At 40.2% G+C, this 17,933-nt stretch overlaps 1 protein-coding gene across 1 annotated transcript in view; it reads right to left on the bottom strand.

The window, feature by feature from the left end:
- Positions 1 to 1,460: 1,460 nt before the first annotated feature.
- DYNC1H1 (dynein cytoplasmic 1 heavy chain 1) overlaps positions 1,461 to 17,933 on the bottom strand; it is a 45,891-nt gene continuing 29,418 nt past the window's right edge. Inside the window, exons 48-78 of the mRNA XM_069018283.1 lie at positions 17,684 to 17,888; positions 17,371 to 17,544; positions 17,151 to 17,270; positions 16,904 to 17,024; positions 16,123 to 16,318; positions 15,353 to 15,470; positions 14,169 to 14,384; positions 13,413 to 13,625; positions 13,099 to 13,226; positions 12,524 to 12,677; positions 11,644 to 11,790; positions 11,411 to 11,561; positions 10,970 to 11,223; positions 10,685 to 10,819; positions 10,496 to 10,590; positions 10,229 to 10,403; positions 9,321 to 9,396; positions 8,078 to 8,238; positions 7,715 to 7,826; positions 7,573 to 7,633; positions 7,071 to 7,194; positions 6,632 to 6,745; positions 6,180 to 6,350; positions 5,816 to 6,033; positions 5,515 to 5,618; positions 4,899 to 5,110; positions 4,259 to 4,412; positions 3,295 to 3,437; positions 2,749 to 2,917; positions 2,272 to 2,399; positions 1,461 to 1,854 (exon numbers count right to left, since the gene is read on the bottom strand). Coding sequence (XP_068874384.1) covers positions 1,726 to 1,854; positions 2,272 to 2,399; positions 2,749 to 2,917; positions 3,295 to 3,437; positions 4,259 to 4,412; positions 4,899 to 5,110; positions 5,515 to 5,618; positions 5,816 to 6,033; positions 6,180 to 6,350; positions 6,632 to 6,745; positions 7,071 to 7,194; positions 7,573 to 7,633; positions 7,715 to 7,826; positions 8,078 to 8,238; positions 9,321 to 9,396; positions 10,229 to 10,403; positions 10,496 to 10,590; positions 10,685 to 10,819; positions 10,970 to 11,223; positions 11,411 to 11,561; positions 11,644 to 11,790; positions 12,524 to 12,677; positions 13,099 to 13,226; positions 13,413 to 13,625; positions 14,169 to 14,384; positions 15,353 to 15,470; positions 16,123 to 16,318; positions 16,904 to 17,024; positions 17,151 to 17,270; positions 17,371 to 17,544; positions 17,684 to 17,888 — 4,678 coding nt within the window. The 3' untranslated portion in view covers positions 1,461 to 1,725. The remainder of the gene's footprint in view (positions 1,855 to 2,271; positions 2,400 to 2,748; positions 2,918 to 3,294; positions 3,438 to 4,258; positions 4,413 to 4,898; positions 5,111 to 5,514; positions 5,619 to 5,815; positions 6,034 to 6,179; positions 6,351 to 6,631; positions 6,746 to 7,070; positions 7,195 to 7,572; positions 7,634 to 7,714; positions 7,827 to 8,077; positions 8,239 to 9,320; positions 9,397 to 10,228; positions 10,404 to 10,495; positions 10,591 to 10,684; positions 10,820 to 10,969; positions 11,224 to 11,410; positions 11,562 to 11,643; positions 11,791 to 12,523; positions 12,678 to 13,098; positions 13,227 to 13,412; positions 13,626 to 14,168; positions 14,385 to 15,352; positions 15,471 to 16,122; positions 16,319 to 16,903; positions 17,025 to 17,150; positions 17,271 to 17,370; positions 17,545 to 17,683; positions 17,889 to 17,933) is intronic.

Below are 17,933 nucleotides of genomic sequence, written 5' to 3'. Positions count from 1 at the left end.
TATTCAGTATGAGAATCCAGCTGTGGATTAACTTGTGAACTGATATTGGACCTGTTGTTAATTCAGGCCTAATGCAGAAGTTAACATAAAAGAGCTGAAGAGTTTGGGAAGCTGAAGCTCTAGGATACTTGAGACTCCCTTGATCTCCCCATCAGCATTTGCCAATAGATGGAACTGGTTTAGGTAGCATTTTAACAGTAGCTGTAAAGTAGTTACCACAGCCCAGATCTATGAGCTGTGCACAAACAGCAGTTGCTGAAAGGAAGTTGCATGTGCCAGATCTTGATTTAAGCTAATACTTCATACTGCAGCTGCTACCCAGAGCATGCTGCTAGCAGGAAAGCTGTTTTTTTCTGTACAATGTAAGTGAAATGATGCTGGAAGCAGTGACACCAGATCCAGATGTATTCTGGTACTGGAAAGCCAAGTCTCTCATCGAGGCTGAAACAAAGCAAAGGCATTGTAGTTACAACTCATCTTGGATCATGATGCATGTAGTTCTCCTCTCTGTTCCTCACAGCTGGGTAAGAGAGCTACAGGCACAAAGATTACTGGTCTGGGATTCACACTTTTTAAGGTAACAAAACCAGCCAGAACAGTTTAATCTCAGCGATTAACTTTGCAAAACAGTAGTGAGAGGGCAGAAAGCAGGATTCTGTTTTAGTAACCAGCAAGCATTGACCAAAACAAGTATGTGAGGCAGACTGAGATAGCTATTTTTCCGCCCAGCACAGGCTTGTACTATAGAACCCTTTATCACAGAAAAATACAAGAGTTGATGAAAGTCACTGCTTTCATAGGAGCAATCACTGAAGGAAGGGGCTCCCAAAATTTCTATTTTGAGATTGGAAAGCTGTGCTCCTGCATTTTTCATACGTGTCTTTGAACACTTGATTTTAGCCACTGTCAGAGAGAACAGCTGTTCTGAGAGGATGGTCAAAAGGTAGAAATGCTTAGCCAATGAATTCAGGATTGGAAAAAGTAAGCAAATGCCCAAACCATTACAGCAACTCAAGGAATTAGCAGGAACTCTCAGCCTCCCTGATTTAGTAACAGTTGGTCACATAATATTGTAACTCCTTGTGTAAGCATTTAATAGCCTCCTCTTAGGTTACTGAGACATGAATCTGGAGGCCTATTTCACCACAAAAGCAGTTTTAGAAAGAGGAAAACTCTGTGGTCCATAGGACAAGGAAGTTTAGTTCAGGATGGTCCAGCTTCTCAGTGCATTGTGGCAGGTCACTTCAAGTAAGAACCAGTGCATTGCAAGTAATTAATGCAGTGGCCTGAATTATCACAGCAGATGCCAGGCTTTGTGTCTTACTGCACTACAGCCTTACATGCCAAGGTTCCTGTTACTGGAGGTTAGCTCAAAGAGCAACTTCTATTTATTCTCTGAAAAGATCATGGGTATAGGTTTTCCAGACCAAAAACACCACTAAGAATTATATGAACAGAAATAGACAGTCAGCATTTTTGCTATATATTTTATTTAATATAACATAATCCATCAAATATCACATCTACCAATAACCATCTAAAAATCTCATTCAATTTTCCTTCAAAGAAATCTCTCTGGCCTATCAGCTTCCCAATGCACCATTGCTTTTCCAGCCAACTTGACACAAATCCATCTGCTAACCTACCCTGATTACAAAAGTACAGGTGAGCACTACATAGAAGACTGACACTTACTATAGCACTAACCAGTGAAAATGAATTTGTTTACTCAGTGCAGAGAACTGCAACGCCACGCTCATAGAAGCTGCGGGGATCTTCCTTGGTGGCTATTTCAAAGTCAACGGTGAAAATCAGATCAGCTCGGGTGAAGTTCAGATAAACTGGTAAAGTAACCTGGGGAAAAACATGAATAGAGAAGAGTTGTGTAAGACAGCTGAAGAGTGTAACAGGTTTCTGTAACACTGTATGGTACTAATGAGATGGGAATTTACTCTCGGATAACTCAGTACTCAAAATATGAGGAAAAACCCCAAGACTTAATAAATTCACAGATGCTGCTACAGGTATAAAATTGAGTTTTGACCTAAACAGCACTCAACAGCATTTTTGGATGCCTCTTGTTTTTATGTGTCTACAAAGGAAAGACATGAAGCACTATGTCAGTTTGCTGCTAGCCCTGAAATGAGATGCCAGATGACAATGAGAGTGATTAGAGAACACCAACTTGATTTGTGGTGCCCGGTACAAGTATCCATAAAGGCTTAGGAAAAAAACTGCTAGGTATATCTAAATAATTTCATCAACACTTACAACATTTGCTTTTTTATCAGCATTTGTCTGCTTGATCCAGCGAAGCTGTGTAATGGGCAGGACAGTTGAAATAGCATTCGAAAGTGACAGCTTGTTGTTACTGCATGTAGCTCCCTGAAGCTTCAGGCCTGCAAATTGCAATACAGTTTAGAGTCCTACAAGCTTTCATACATCCAAAGGCTGTCTCCCCCTGTATCTTTCAAGGGCAAAGTCTAGTAAATGAGAAGCATTTCATACTGCAAAATGAAGAAGTTGTAGGTGATACACTATGCGATACCACTTCAATATATACTGGCCCCAATCTTGAGATTTATTAGCATTGCAAGTACTTCCCTAATAACTAATCTGTAAACATTTTCAGCAAGCGTGTATTAACTTTTGCAACGACAGGATCTTTTTCATTTGAAAAAGCCCATTTAATAACAGAAGCTTCTGAAAACATTTCAGAGCAAGGTCCCTTCCCTCAGCTAAGTTTACCTGTGACTCCAAAGCTGCAGGCATCCAGGACTGCGTTCTGGGTAGTTGTAACATTGACCTCAAGACAGAGTTCTTCAAGGGACCAACTGTTTGCTTGGGCAACATATTGTCTTGTAGCAGTAATATACGCCTCTGGTACAAACAGGCCACCAAGGCACACATGGATGTTCTATTTAAGGGGGAAAATATAGGGAAAAATGTATTTCAGCTGCAGTATTAGTTAATGACTATTATAAATACTTCAGCAATCTATTTACATTAAAATGCTCCTGCTGCTACTGGAACACCATGTAACTGCTAAGATGCTTTTTGCTCTAAGGCTTTGTCTCCTGTAGTTCTGCAGTACTAATGCTCCCTCTGTGCACAGTCAGCCAGCTAAGCCTCATCACACTGCGATCAGGAGACGCTCAGCAGTATTTAGAGACATCTCAGAGAACACTGACTCAAATTCATTGACTGAGCAGCTATTTTGAAGTCCTGATGTGAAGACTCCAGGAAGCAGTTACACAGCTCCACCAATAACCCCAAGAAGTCAGCACAAGGTACCTTCAGTTCTTTTGCTCCACCAGACGCAGCTGCCTGGGAAATATTCTGGAGCTGTTTAATGCGCTCACTGAAGTCAGACACCCACTGGATAACAGTCATACCAGCTGGCACTGTGTAATGAGACCAGCTACGAGGCAAAATACCTACAAAAAATGTGATTAGAATTAAGTTTTGTTCATATACAGGTTGAAATTACACACTATATTGAAACTTTGAAGACTTGGACTAGAATATCAACCTCCATTTTAAAAGGCCCCTCAGTAAGTGAAAGCACTTTCAAAGATTACAGAGCAAATGGCCTCCAGGCCTACTCTATATTTAAAATGCCACCTCACAGCTACAGACACCCTTCAAGAGCAGCTGCAGTTACACACAGCTATTTACTGCAAGACCTATCTTCAACTCTCCATGAAGATTTGAGTTCTTTAGAAAAAACTGAAGAGGTCAAGTATCTGTGTTTCAGAAAACGCTTTTGTTCAAATCACCACATATTATAACATGCAGGATGTGAGTGAAAATTCCACATGTATGTACAATCTTTAAATAGAAATTCAGAGAACTTGAATATTTTCTAGGAGATTTTATAGGACCAATACTACTCACTTGGTGGTATAAATAACTGTTCTGTCACAAGTCAGAAATTGAGAGAATTTAGTAAGATTTCAGCTTAAAAAATAAGCTGCTAATATAAATTGTATCAAAAAGCCTAACAATATTACTATTATAGCCTATTATTATTACTATAGCCTAATTATTAGGCTATTATCAACCTCAACTTGAAATCTCAAACCAAACCAATGGGAATTTTATGCTCAACTTTAAGTATTGCTTGTGTCAAATGGCAAAGCCTATCCACATTTTTCTACTGTTTTTGGGGTTTTTTTAAGCTGCTGACCACAACAGCCTCTTACACAGTGCAAGAAGCAAAGAGAGCACTGGGAGATGCCAATTTGAATTCCCATACCTTTCACCAGCTCATTTATCAGTGTACGCAAATAGTTGGTTTGTTTCTTTTTCCCTTCACACACTTGAACCACGTCTGCCAGGTCCTGACGAACATCCTGGAGCAGCTTAGCTCCCATTTTCACCTCTCTCTCAAAGAACCGGAACAAAGGATCCTGATGGTTAAAACATTGAAAGTAAGTTGCAGATCAAGGCTCTTGCTGGAAAACTGCTATGAAAAGCAACCCCTTAATTCTGGATGGACTGAGCAGTGACACTGTGACTACAAGCATTGAACACGAAGATGCAGGCTGTGGTGCAGGAAGTGATTGCAGAAACTGTTTTACAACCAACAATCTCCTCTCCCTTGGAGAAGCAAGGAAGTAGAAGTCACAGTTGAACAATTAATGCAGACTGCCTGCTGCAGCTCCCTGACTAGACTGTTTGCCATTGCATTTCTTCAGATAATACCCAAAAGACATAAACCAGGTTTTAGGAGCATTTCAAGAAACCCAGCAGGTCATTACATGGCTATGCAACCCAGAATCAGCATCAACACAGGTTCCACCGACCCCTCAGCAGTGTAATCGGTACTTGCAAATCACAATGCACCCGAACTTGTGCTTTGCCTATGACCACGTTAAATAAAATGTAGCTCTTACTTTAATGTTTTCCACAGTCCGCTTCAGATGGTTTAGGGTTTGTGGGATAAGGTGAAGCCAGTTGGAGGCTGTGGTATGCAGTGTTCTCATCCAGGCTGGGCGCCCATCCGATGTAGAATCGGTTCTTGTCTTCTTCTCAGTTTCTGCGTAAGCCAGATCATCTTCATCCTCCAGCATCTGCATTTTCAGCATTTTACTGATCATATCTATGCCTAAAACAGAAGATTTGCTGTTAGTCAGAGAAGCAGTGGCATCAAGATTAAAACATCCCACTACATGCAAGAACCAGGACTTTCCATTATTCCCAGTCTAGACCTAAGATTCAGAACTGCCCAGCTGTAGGTGGCTCCAGAAGCTTACAATAAAGCTTTTCACAATCAAGATAGGAGCTTGCCATCTGGAAGACTAAATGTGACTGGCTTTTTTGATTCACAGGCTCCTGGTCAATTTCTGGACTACTCAAGTGTCTTCCCTTGTGGAAGTTAAACCAATTATGTTGAGAGAGAGAAGGAGAAAGCTATTGACTCTTCAGCAAAATTTATATTTCTCTTCTGCTTTTTAGTTAAAATCGTGGTCTGGTAATCTATGGAAGACATCGTTAAAGTTCTGGATTTACCCTGTGTGGTGAGAAGAACTTTCTCTGCATTATTGGGCAGGCCCAGCCATGATGGTGTTTGTGTATCTGGAAGCATCTCAACCCACTGGACAAACTCTTCACGCCTGCAAGGCACAGTTGTAATACTCATTAAAAGGTTTCCTCTGTCAGAATGCCAAGGTAATGCTTTGCCTGAGACAGATGTTTACACAGCACAGAAATACAGGTTATGTGCTTGGTTTTTTATTTTTCTTTGTGTGCCGTTTTTTAATTAAAAAAGCCAAAGCTGTACACAGAAATCAGGATAAGGAAAAAATGATACCTGATTCCATCTGGCATCTGAATATCTTTGTGTCCATCAACTTTGCAAGCCAGTTTGAATTCACTGTCAAAACTTAAGGTAGTGAACAGACGTTCCAAGAAAGTGTTTAACAAACGTTGATCAAATTCATTATCGATACGACCTCCATAGATAGACTGGGCCATCAGTGTCTTCAGTGCAGACCAGGGGATCTTATCAGGGGAAATGTTTTGGCGACCCTATAATTAGCAGGAAACAATTGTTAAATTACCAACAGGTTTTTTGTTCCTACTCATTTAGCTTCCTTGATGTTTCCAGAACAGACTGTTTCACTGAAGATCCAAAGTAATCTGTCACCTGTGCCTAAGCACACAACACTACTTGCCTTTGCTGTATCATCCAACCAGGTATCCACTGTGTCACAGGCAGATCTCAGGTCAGATTCTCCAAACTCGTACTTCTTGGACCAACCCAACGGAGCATAGCGCAGGCGCTCTTGGATAATGGCATGGAACCAGGCAAGGAGGAAATATAAACGAGCACGCTCATTTGGAGACTAGAACAGGAGAAAAAAACCAACACAAAACCAAGTAACTGTTACTTCAAGTGAACTGATAAAACCAAGGCCAGCTAAGACACTACAAAGTATCAGACAATGTTAGATTGCTACTGAAACTGAATACATTCTACCAAGAGAACAAGTAACTACTACTTTACTTGGGGGAGGAGAGAAAAACATTTGAAGCACATCTTAGAAGCTGAGATTTTAACATCTAAGTAAGACTTCAAGTAATGTGTTCTTGCATTCAGTTTCATTGACACAAATCACAGTCTCACCTTGCACATCCTAGAAACTGGAATGCTACTGAAGGTTCTCAGCATGTTTGCCTTTACACCAGGAGGAGGTTCAAACACGAAGATTCGGCCGGCACGTAACAAATTCACTGGCACCTAGAGAAGATCAGTAAGCTCAAATCCAGCTGCTTTAGCCTTCACTAAATTAAATTCCAGCACAGTCTGTTACCTTCCAAAACCTCATGGTGAGCACATCAAGTCCTGCCTTTCTTTTGGAGGTTAGGGGAATCAGCAAAAGGAACAATATGAAGTTTTCAGCTACAATTCAGTTATCAGAAAGCAAGCCTAGTAACTCCCCTGGTGTGTATTTTCCTTCTTTACTGCAGAAAGGCAGTCATGAGAAAGCCTTCCCTGGGGAGCATTCCTAGCTCTGCAAGTCAGTTACTCTGCCTGAGAAAATCAAATTTTAAATCAGTATTACCTTTGGATTAATCTCCATGGTAAGGAAGAGTCTGAAACAAGCATGGGGTTGCAGGGAATGTAGTTTCTTTTCTAGTTGCATGAGCCAGCCAGGAGCCAGATGAACGTTCTTCAGCATTACCCATCTGTGAATTTTTAAAACAGAGAAAGTGCTTTTTAGTGAACAGCTTATGGATCCTGCCTGTGATCATCACAAAGAATAACAGAACATGATATCAATGCTACAGATTTTCCTCCCTCTTTTAAACCTACCATCTACATAGAACCAGTTCCTGTGTACTGTAAATGGGTTAATTTTCTTGTTCTGCAGGTACAACCTACTTCGCCTGATAATATTTAAATATAAGATGTAAACAGATGTGCTTGCTATTACAAACTTAAATTCTAAAGACAGGCCTACTTTTTTGTTTTACTCACAGTTTTATCTCTCTAGCCAATAGGTAACTTCCCCCTTTTACCTTTCTACTAGGCAGTATCCTAGCTGAAAATGAAACAGAACTTACCTTCCAGATTTCACTGCTGTGTTTATTGCTTTATCTGCTTGGTTAAAACCTTCAGCAGAACCTAAAAGACAAAAGGGTTGCTAAATTTCTTACTGCTAACAATTTCATTATGCTTAGATGTCGAAATAAGGTATGCTCTTACCAATAGCAATAGAAGTAATCTGTGTATTCTGCTCAGCTGCAAGGTCTTCAACATGACCACTGGCATCATAACCAGGCACTGAACACATCAGCACAGGGGTATTCGGTTTCACCTGTGTCCCAAGAAGTTGAAAAGGATATGAATCAATCATTAGATAAATATGAGAATGCAGTAAGTTCAGTGTTTCTTTCCTCTGTACAACTAAACCCATGATGTTACTCTTAGTTTTACATTAACAAATAGAAGAACAATCCACTCCTCATACCAGAGAAGGGTAAGTGGAAGAAATATTCACTGGATAGCTTAACTCACTGTGGAATTCATGCAAGGTGGCACTAAGCATCTCAAAAACAAGTAGTTTACCTCTGTATCCACAATGTGTGTCAGATCTAAAGGCTGCTCCATAATAGACATGAAAGACTCTCCAAGATTTGTTGAAACAAAGGTATGTGCCATGGCCAACAAACGATCTGGACGGAAGGCCTGGATCAGAAGCAAGCGATGAATGGCCTGTCCAATGGGAGCTGGAAAGAGGAGACAGGATTAGTTGGACAGGTAAGAAAACCATCCTCAACACACTCCTGTCTTCAATTCTCCGTTCAGTTTCTCCCCATCTTGCTCTGAAGACTACATATATAGAAAGCTAATTATCCTTTGAAAGATCAGATGCAACTTTTTAATCAAATGCTTATATTCTGCTTTCAATTTGACAGCTTAAAAAAACTTACCAGCTCCAGCTGGTTTACAAAATCTACAAGCTAGAATTATTGCCATGAGTGATTTTAATTTCCAGGGACAACAGATCTCTTCACATCATCTCACTCACAAAATAATCTGCTCTTCTGCTAAACTTAGAATTACTATACACTTGTACACTTGTCTATCATGGACAGGGTAGATAACCTAGAGCTGCTTCAGTTAATGGTCAAGCAGCTTTTGATGCCTCTCAAGGCATCACTTTAATAAGCAGCTAGTAAATACGAGCTTAGAATCCTTAATTTAGCAAGCAGCAGGAACGAGCCCAGAATGATCAAAGACAGCAAACACTTCCTAAAGTTACCTTTCAGACAAAGGAGGAACTGAAGGGCAAGTTACCCTCAAGTTCTCACTCTTAACATATCAGCACTGACAACTAATGTAGCAAGATGTAAGACTTCATGCTTAGATACAACTGCACCTTGAAACACTCTACTGCCCTGCTCTCAGAAAATTTGTGTCTTGGAGCTTTTCAGAGTACCGAGCTATCTCCAGATTGGCAGTGACTAAGGTTAATCCAAACTATTATACAATCTAATGAGATTGTAGAATTATGTTTCATCCTTAGTGGAAGACCAGAACACAGGTTAAGGTGCAGCAACCAAGTGTAGTAACTACTGCTTGGAACAGTTTGGTTTAAAAAACCCAATGAAGCCAAACAAAGAAACCTTCCAAAACAATCCAGAATCAAACCCACTAGATTTGAGGTTCCTACACAGTCCCAACTTCATGATTTTCCTAACCATTAAGGTCCAAATTAAATTCTACTTTAGAATTACTTTTAAAATCATAGTAACTGCTTAGATCACTACAGTAGGACTGGTATGGACAACACTGCAACTTCACTTACTTGCAGGTTTTTCTTCAGTCCAAAGATATGGTACAGTCTGCTCTGGGGAGCTGCTATCCAGCCAGATACAGAATTGCTGTATTGAAAAAAAAAAAAGCAAAAAACCTGAACTGGAGTTTCATAACAACAGAAACCTGCTGCAAGGACATGTAAAACTCAAATTACACTTTGTCTATTATGCTTTCTTTAGATGTGCCAAATCATGTCACTGATATGCCTGATTTCACTGATTGCCTCCAGCACTCCTGATTCTACAGATCTCTACCAAGTCCCAGCCCAAGCTGTATGTTATTTTACCCCACGCTGAACAGTTTGAGAAAAATTAGATGTAGCAAAGAGAATTCAACTTCTAACATAAAAACTAGGCAGGGCAAACCAAACAGGTACTATTTATGACATGGACATAATTTGGGACATACAGTTTCACAGTCAAGACAAAGATGTATTACTCTCTGAACACTTCAGTCATGAGAAGCTGCAGTGTTCAGCAGATGAGTACATTCCAAATTTATGCCACATAGACACGTCCAAGACCCCACCATAATGAAGTTATGTACGGCTGGGGCTGCTTCCTTCTACTGCATAATTATCACACATTGGTGATGCAGTAAATGACTTGCAGTGTCACACTTTCTTCTACCATGGGAACCAGAGCTGGTCAACCACAAAGCCAGATGAATGGTGAAACTGTTTCTGAGGGATGAACAATGCTGGTATTTACAAGTTTCACAGCTGGGTTATGAAGGAATTAAGAACATTCATTTCCACAACTACAACTAGTTCATCTTCAGGGCCTCTCTTCCCACAGCAGGAGAGCTTATATGTAAGTATGAAGCTCTTCAAGCAGACACACCTGGAAAGCTTAACAAGATAGCTCAGTGGAGAGACAGACCCTAGCCAACACTTACCTCATCAGCTTGAACTTTTGAAACAAGGTCCTTAAATGCAGGAAGGCAGCTCAACCTCATCATTGCCTCTGTTTGCTCTACAGTCAAACCATTGATTTTGGGGAGAGATGCAGTGTTTAGTACAATCTCCTTCCCTCTCAAGAAGTGCTGGAATTCTGCATCATATGTAGGTTCCCTAATGTTAAGGGAAAAGAAGACTTTAGCTAGATGCCTTTAAGATAGCCCTCCCTTTTTCAACTGAAGTGAAGCAAGAAAACAAACATTTACCCAATAGTGCCTTTCAGTTTGATTCGGGCCAACAACATGGCAAACGTTATGTGGTCCTGGTGTAGCATGCCACGTGCCACTCGATTGAAGGCCACCTAGGAACAAAACAGAGTAGTAGTGTAAGAAGCTTTGAACTCTGACCCTTCAAAAATGATTAAAGAATTACATTTATTAGTTAAGAAACTGAACCTGAAAGAGATCCTTTGTGATAATTGAGAGACGGTGAGTATGGTCTGTAATTCCCTTCAGATTTGGGTTCTCATACAAGACATTGTGATAGATGTCCAAGAAAAACTGGAGGGAGTATTGGTACAGGAAATGTATCTGAAAGAGAAGAGAGTTTATTTTTTCTCTCTACAATCCTGATGTTTGATAACCAGCAGAGTATGCCTACCAAAGTGCAATACTGGGCAGTGCCTATTTAGCTTTATCCAGTAAATACACCAAGCTCCTGATTGGAAGAACTCAACCTACCTGTTTCAGTGACTCCATAGTAAAGTAGATACTGCTGCAAGCTGTAGAAAGAGGCAAGTACTGCTGAGAAACAGTCTCCACTTCTTGCATGACAATATCAGTCTCCTCTACTTTTCTGGTGACCTCTGCTGCTTCCTTCTTCAGGTTCTCAAGAGTAGTAATGATGGTGTCATCATCCAGGATACGTCCCTTCACTTCATTAAGTGCTTGTAGTAGGGATTTTTCCAACTGACGTAAGCGCAGCTGAAATTCACCTTAATTAGAAGAAAAGATAGGTCACATTGTACAGATATGTTAGTTTTTAAGAATTATGTGTATTGTGTGTACTTTGCCATTGGACATCCTGAAACAACAGTGTATGAAGATATTTCACTGTGTATCACTAGAGTAAACCCACTGTAATCTTCTAGAACAGAAGGAAGTTAATTTTGGTAAACATACCCTGAAGCTTGAGGAGGTCAGAGCGTTTTTCATCAACATCCGGTCTTTCAGCTTTCAGGACTTCATTCAGACACTGGCTCTGTAAGCTGCTGCGAGTTACTGTGAAGTTCACAAACGTAACACGAGAGCAGAGGTCTGGTGGGAATTCAACCTATCACAGGGAACATGGGAAAACTTTCTCAGCTCTCTTCACGTGCCATTTCTACAAACAGGACAGCTTTTGTTTTACTTACTGTTGGATCTCTGGTGGAAAGGAAGATAACGAAGGATGGTGACAAATCAATATCTTGGTCTCCCAGAGTAATCAGAACTCTGCCTCCAGTTCTTCGGACTTCACGATTCAGAACAGGATTCAGAACTGGATCATAGCTCTCCACATCCTAGAAAGATGTGTTAAAGACTGTTGTTTGCAAATGTCTCAATCTAAAACTCCCAATCCAACTGGGAATTAAAATTCTGGTGAGTAAACAACTGGCAGTTGGTTTGGAATAGGGATCACATTCAGAATGTATTTGCACTTTAGATGTGTAATTGAGCTACACAGGGGCAGAAGAGGAGTATTATCAGTGGTTGTAATTTTGTTAGCTCTATTGCATGGAAACCCTATCCAAACAGCACAAGTAACAGTTATTGATCTTTCCCATTTCCATACTAAGAAGCAAAAAACACACCCATTTCAAGTGAAAGTCAACTATTCCTATAGTTGCCTATTTCTTTATATTACTGAAATTTCTCCCTGATACTCAGAATAGATTTAATTCTAGATAACTAGCCATATCAGTTGCCATTATCTATGACTAGAGAAAGCACATGAAAACAAAGGAACAGATAGACAGGTTGCAAGTCATTTTATAGTGTGGAAGTAAAAAAAAGATCATTTCAAAATAAAAGAATTTGATCTCGAAATGGTAGAAAAGGAAATACATTCTTTTGATTCTGTAGCTCACTAATTCTTCTCAGGACTAACACCACATGTATCACTAGTTTACTTGTGAAATTGTAAGTTGAAAATAAAGTTGTTTGCAAGTTACTAAGAGAACAATTGCAAACTTTTCTAGTACACAGGACAGAATTCAAGAATTTAAATAGTTTCTACATCATCGTGCCACTAACCTGAACCAGAAGTGGGTTACCAAATCTCAAGGCACTTTCCAAGTTCTTCCTGAAAGCATCATCCAAGAAACTTGTACGAGTTATCTTACGGTCTTTATATTCATTCATGATAAACTCTGTAGCTTGCCCGGAGGGATCAATGATCAAGGGATACCTTAAGTTAATAATAGACCACTTTCATTATTTAGGTTTTGACTGCAGACAGTGTTGAAACAGTTTTATGAATTTACATTGCATTATTAGTCTCAACTCTAAAACCTTGTTTATTCCTTCACTAAGCTGAGGCAGGTTCAGTGACTCACTTCAGAGTTTTGAAAGGTAAGTTTGTATTTGGGCAACAAAACAGCTTCAGTTCAAGGCAACTTATTTTAACAGCTAAGCATAAAAAAAAGGCAAGCAAAGGTGAACGGGAGTTTTTATGTTTTACACATGGTTGAGAAGCTTTTACAAACATTAGTTTCACACACCAGTGAAACAGTGCTTTTTGAAGGAGCTACTGTGATTCAATAGGTGCAAACCCTGCCTGCCTCCTGTGAGAATGCTGCTTCAGAACTCGGTATCTTAGAATGAAGTACCTGTTAAAGCGCTTGAGCATGATGGCATTCTCAGTGCACAGGTCATCTGCAGGCAGAGAACTTGCTTGCCAGCGCAGCCGCTCATCGGCGTTGGAAAGGTACTCGGTCCTTGCGATGTCTGTGCGGAACTGCAGGAAGCAAACACGGTTAATATTTAACGTGACATTCTCCAACCAGCTGCTGAAGACATTTGAAGTAAATGCAGCTCTACAAAGTGCTCTTTTCCAACTGCTCCATTCTTTACCTAGCAATCCTAAAGTTTAACTCCTGCAGTAAATCAGTTTATGGTTAACTTATCATGACCGGATCTTTACCTGGATATTTGCTTGCTGCAAATGGTGAGACCATGTAGTGAACAGATTCTGACGCATCTGCTGATCAAAGTAGCCAGCATAAGCAATAAAAGCTCCCGAAAGTAAACAGTCTCCTGCAATAGTGGACATCTGGTTTTTGAAAGTCTCACTTGTCTTCTCCCATCTTTCACGTTCAGCAGAAAGACTCTTCAGAAGAGCTGTGCTACGGTTTACCTAGAAATAAGTGGCAAAGTAGATTCTTTAGATGATGAACTGTTGTCATATTACAAGTCTCTCAGAACTCAAGGCCCAAGTTAAATTTAAAAGCTCAGCATGAGATTAAATTTGGGGTTCTCCACTTCAGTGCTAATTTATTATGTTGATTTTAACTGTTACCTTGAGGAACTTAAAAGTGCTAAGTACTAGTACAGTAGCAACATACTAATGTATGAGATCAAGTACATAGAAAATCCACCCTCCCCTCCTTTAAGTCCAGTTAAGACATTACAATCACACTACATCCATGCCTGTTTTCAAAGGCTTTATACGTATTTTAAACCTTATGAGAACTGTCTTGTTAATCTAGTAGCAACACGAGTTGATATTTCTCTAACTCCAGATAGGTTTCTTGAGAAGCCTCATGACACCCAGAGATGAAACAGTTTAAATGCACTGCAGAAGGGAAGCAACCAAGTCCACTCTCAAGCTTGAAGAACAATTCGATTTTGGACTATCAAAGATTATAGAATGGAAAATTATTGGTATATAAAGTCTTACTTTTGCTTCTACAGCAGCCAAGTCTGCCTTAATAGCTTGAGCCTCCGAAATCAGTACTGCATATTCTTCTTTGTAACGGGCAATACTGGCCTCAAGATCACGAATCATCTGCTCCACTTCATTTGCTTTCTGTTGGTTGTCTTTGGCATCATCTTCCAGCTTCTGCAGTTCATTGCGTAGAGGTTCCACTCTTTTCAACATATCAGCATAGTTCAGCTGCAAATGGTAAATAGAACCTTTATACTTTCAAAAATGACTGTTAACAAGGACCACAGCATTCAGGTATATACTATCAACTGCATCTTTTCAAATTTATGTACTTCTGACCTGTGTAAGAGTTAAAAACTACTTTAGAGAAACTTTGTTTATCAATCCCTAGGACTCTAATTTAAACTAAGCACAGAAACATAATTGCTTTTTGCAAGATTCTTGTGCTGCTCTGTAGATTTACAGAGTCATTCAAAAGGTTCAGACCACATTAAGAAGTGCACAGCATCATTTTACATAAATATTCAACATGGTGTCCATGCCAGTACTGTGCTAATCTGCCTTTCTTAGCAATGAAATGAGTAAAGCTAAGCCACAGAACAATTAGGACAGGACCTGTTGGCAAGATTCAAATTAAATACAGTCTCTCCAGATCATGCCATTCCAAGCAGGCACAGTTTTAACAAGCTAAACATTTTGCTGTATTGAACACCAACAGCAGGTAAAACCCTTCTTGGGTATCTCACTCTGGGGGCAAGATTCCCCAAAGCCTATTCCTTTAGGAAACTAGTCAAGTATTTAAAAGTCTGCCTAAAAGACCTTGGCACAACTGCCTTGAGTGTGTTCTACTCTGAGGCAAGACAAATACAGTCTCATTAAGAAGACTGCATTGCACTTTCCAGTGAAGAACTGTATTGTCCTGAAGAACGACATTACATACAGAAAGTATCCACTAATGTTCACTGTAAACCCAAAGTTTTCCAGTGCAGAGGCTGTACCACAACTGGCTAATAATTCTCTGGCACAGCACTATATATCGCATAAGCATTCATCTGAACCATCTACCCCATTTCTTTGAAGCAAAATAGCTTGCAGTTCTTAGCTGAATAAAGGCAAATTCAGAGCCTTTAGACACTGCTATATGCCTTCTGGCTCACTCTTTTCACCTTGCCTTTGCTTCCTCAAGCTGACTTTACCTGTGCAATTGCCCATTTCACCATAGGTCCGCAGGCCAGTGATGCTCTGTTTACGATTTCATAGTTGTAACTTGGGTTTGACAGGTAGTTTTTCTTCATCTTCTCCCGGATGGCATCACTGCAAGGGAAAAATTTTTACACATAGCGTGAGTACACCGTATGTCAGCACAGAGGTGCTCAGTATCCCTTTATCTAGCCTGCCTTCCACAGGGGACAATGAACATTCCCTGGCAGTTTTGCTGAGTAGTAGCTGGGATGTTTAAAGTAGCTCCATACGTTGTTTCAGACATCACAGCTTAGAGGTGATAAAAAAATTTTATCAATATTTTAAGATTAGTCACTCACAAGCTGCTCAGCTCTGCTCTGAAAAATTTGGACTTGGAAGGGAATTCAGATGTCTCTAGTCTGACCTTCAACTCACATTCAGAGTCAGCTAAGAGGCTGACCTCCTAAGCTGAATAAAGCCCTCAGCAGCCTGGTCTGTTATTGCTGCAAGGCCACTTTCAACTGACAATGGGGCTTTGGACACTAACACACTGCTTTGCAACCATGCCTTGAAGTCACATAACAAGCAGCAGCTTTGCTCCAGTTTGCATGATACACTTTGGTTTCAGCAGTCCATTTCCTGTACCACCTGCATGCTCATCATGTACAGTAAGCTGGTGTCAAAGGAAGTCACGTGCTACCAAAGCAATTACACAGAGGACAGTCCAGTTAAGACCCTCCATTCTTTATAAATAGTTTGTTCACATAAATATCTCACATTTTACCTGATTTCCTCAGCAGAGAAGTTAACAATGGTTGGAATGAAGTTCTCTCTCATGATGATGGAACGTATTTGTTTCCAGTCAGTGGTACTTTCACCTAACAGCAGGCAGATGGACTCCAGCGCCAACTTAACTGCTGCAGGTGGATTAGCCATGGAACGGACCTCTACCAGGTGCTGCTTCTTTATTGACTTCACAGCTAACCAGGGCCAGAAAGATGAAGAGTGTTGATTGGGAAGAAAGCAAACAGTTAGCAAAGCCCAGTAGAGTACACCCTGGATTTGTAAAAATGCTTCAAGATTCTAGAAAGGAATATGAGGTTATTACAGAAGCAGATACTCCTGAATAACTACTATATTACAAGACTTCCATGAGTATCAACTTGCCAAATGGCAACTTACTTTGCTGCCTAAAAACAATTGACTCAAAACCAGTGATTTGTCTACCCAGTTTAATGAATGGACAGCTTGACTGTATGCTGTATGTACAAAAGCAAGGCATCACTGATCTTTCTACAGCTGGTCTGCCAGAAACTAAGCCACAAGCCACAGGAGTATCAAGTATCAGATTGGTACTATTACACACAGGAAAAAAAAAATAGCACAAAAATCACAGCTCAAAGACTGTGAATTTAGAAGAAGGGATTTCTTCAACTCTGTTCAGCCCCATGCTAAGAGCCTACACTTTTATTAGACAGGACCAAGCCAGATCACAAGAGAACACATTCCCATAGACCAGTTGTATATCCAAGACCACAGTGTGATCTCTTCAAATGTTTACATACCGTTTTGAGCTTCAATGACAGCAGGTTCCACCTTGTCAAGATCTTCTTTCACACTCATCTGTTTGTCTGCAATGACCTCCTGCTGCTTGTGCAGCTGTTCCTGAATCTCCTGGCTCATAACCTGTAAGGAAATTTCACAGACAAAATATGCTTTTTAGAAGCTGAATTTCTTCCAGTACTTGCTCTGTAGACTCTGTTTTGTAAATAAAATAGTTGCCATGCACAGAGATTTAATAAAAATTTTTACCTTTTTCTTCTCAGCTTCCTGTTGATCTTTCACCATCTTTTTCAACTTGTCATTGGCTGCTGCATTTTTCACTTCCAGCTCCTGACTCTTTATTCTTAGGTCACGCCGCAATTCTTCCACCTGAGATCAATTTTAACATGGAAGAGAGAATTCATATTAAGCACTGAGATCTATTTAATCACTCCAGCCTTACAAAGAGCAAAGTTTTAAAGATACATACCTGATCAACTGTTTCCTTGATTTTTCTAAGACCAACGTTCAAATGCATTTGCTGTTCCTCCAGTTCACTTCGCTTCTCATTGAACAAGTTGGCATAATGGTTGATGAAGTCCAAATAGTGACGTGGTGTGATTGCCATTGTTCTGCCTCCTCGTTTTGCCAGCCGAGCATTAGCCTTTAGGGAACAAAAAGTTGTAGAACATGCACTGTTCTAAAATTTATTTGGATGCCAAGGATCATACTTTTTAGGAAACTGGTGAATGATGCCATAGCCTAGAGGTAAGTGTAAGTTAAGCAGCGTAATAATAACATACCTGGTGAAGAGTCTGGTGCACAAACACACAGCTATTAACAATAGCCTCCCTGTGTGATGGTGGCTGTGGCAGCTTATCATATACAACTGGCATGTAATCAGGCACAATGTAATTTGGTTTCTCAAGATCCATTTTGCTTGTGAACTCTTTGCCAACTTGGTATAGTGCCTCAGTTGACCAGTCTCCAAACCAGTTCAAGACGCATCTGAAATAAAAAGCATTTGTGAAGACTTCCCCAGAAGCAGTGTTT

The sequence above is a fragment of the Aphelocoma coerulescens genome, chromosome 5 (genome assembly GCF_041296385.1).
Source record: "Aphelocoma coerulescens isolate FSJ_1873_10779 chromosome 5, UR_Acoe_1.0, whole genome shotgun sequence".
Classification (NCBI taxonomy): domain Eukaryota; kingdom Metazoa; phylum Chordata; class Aves; order Passeriformes; family Corvidae; genus Aphelocoma; species Aphelocoma coerulescens.
The sequence above is the reverse complement of the archived record's forward strand: the minus strand, read 5'-3'. Positions and strand labels throughout refer to the sequence as shown.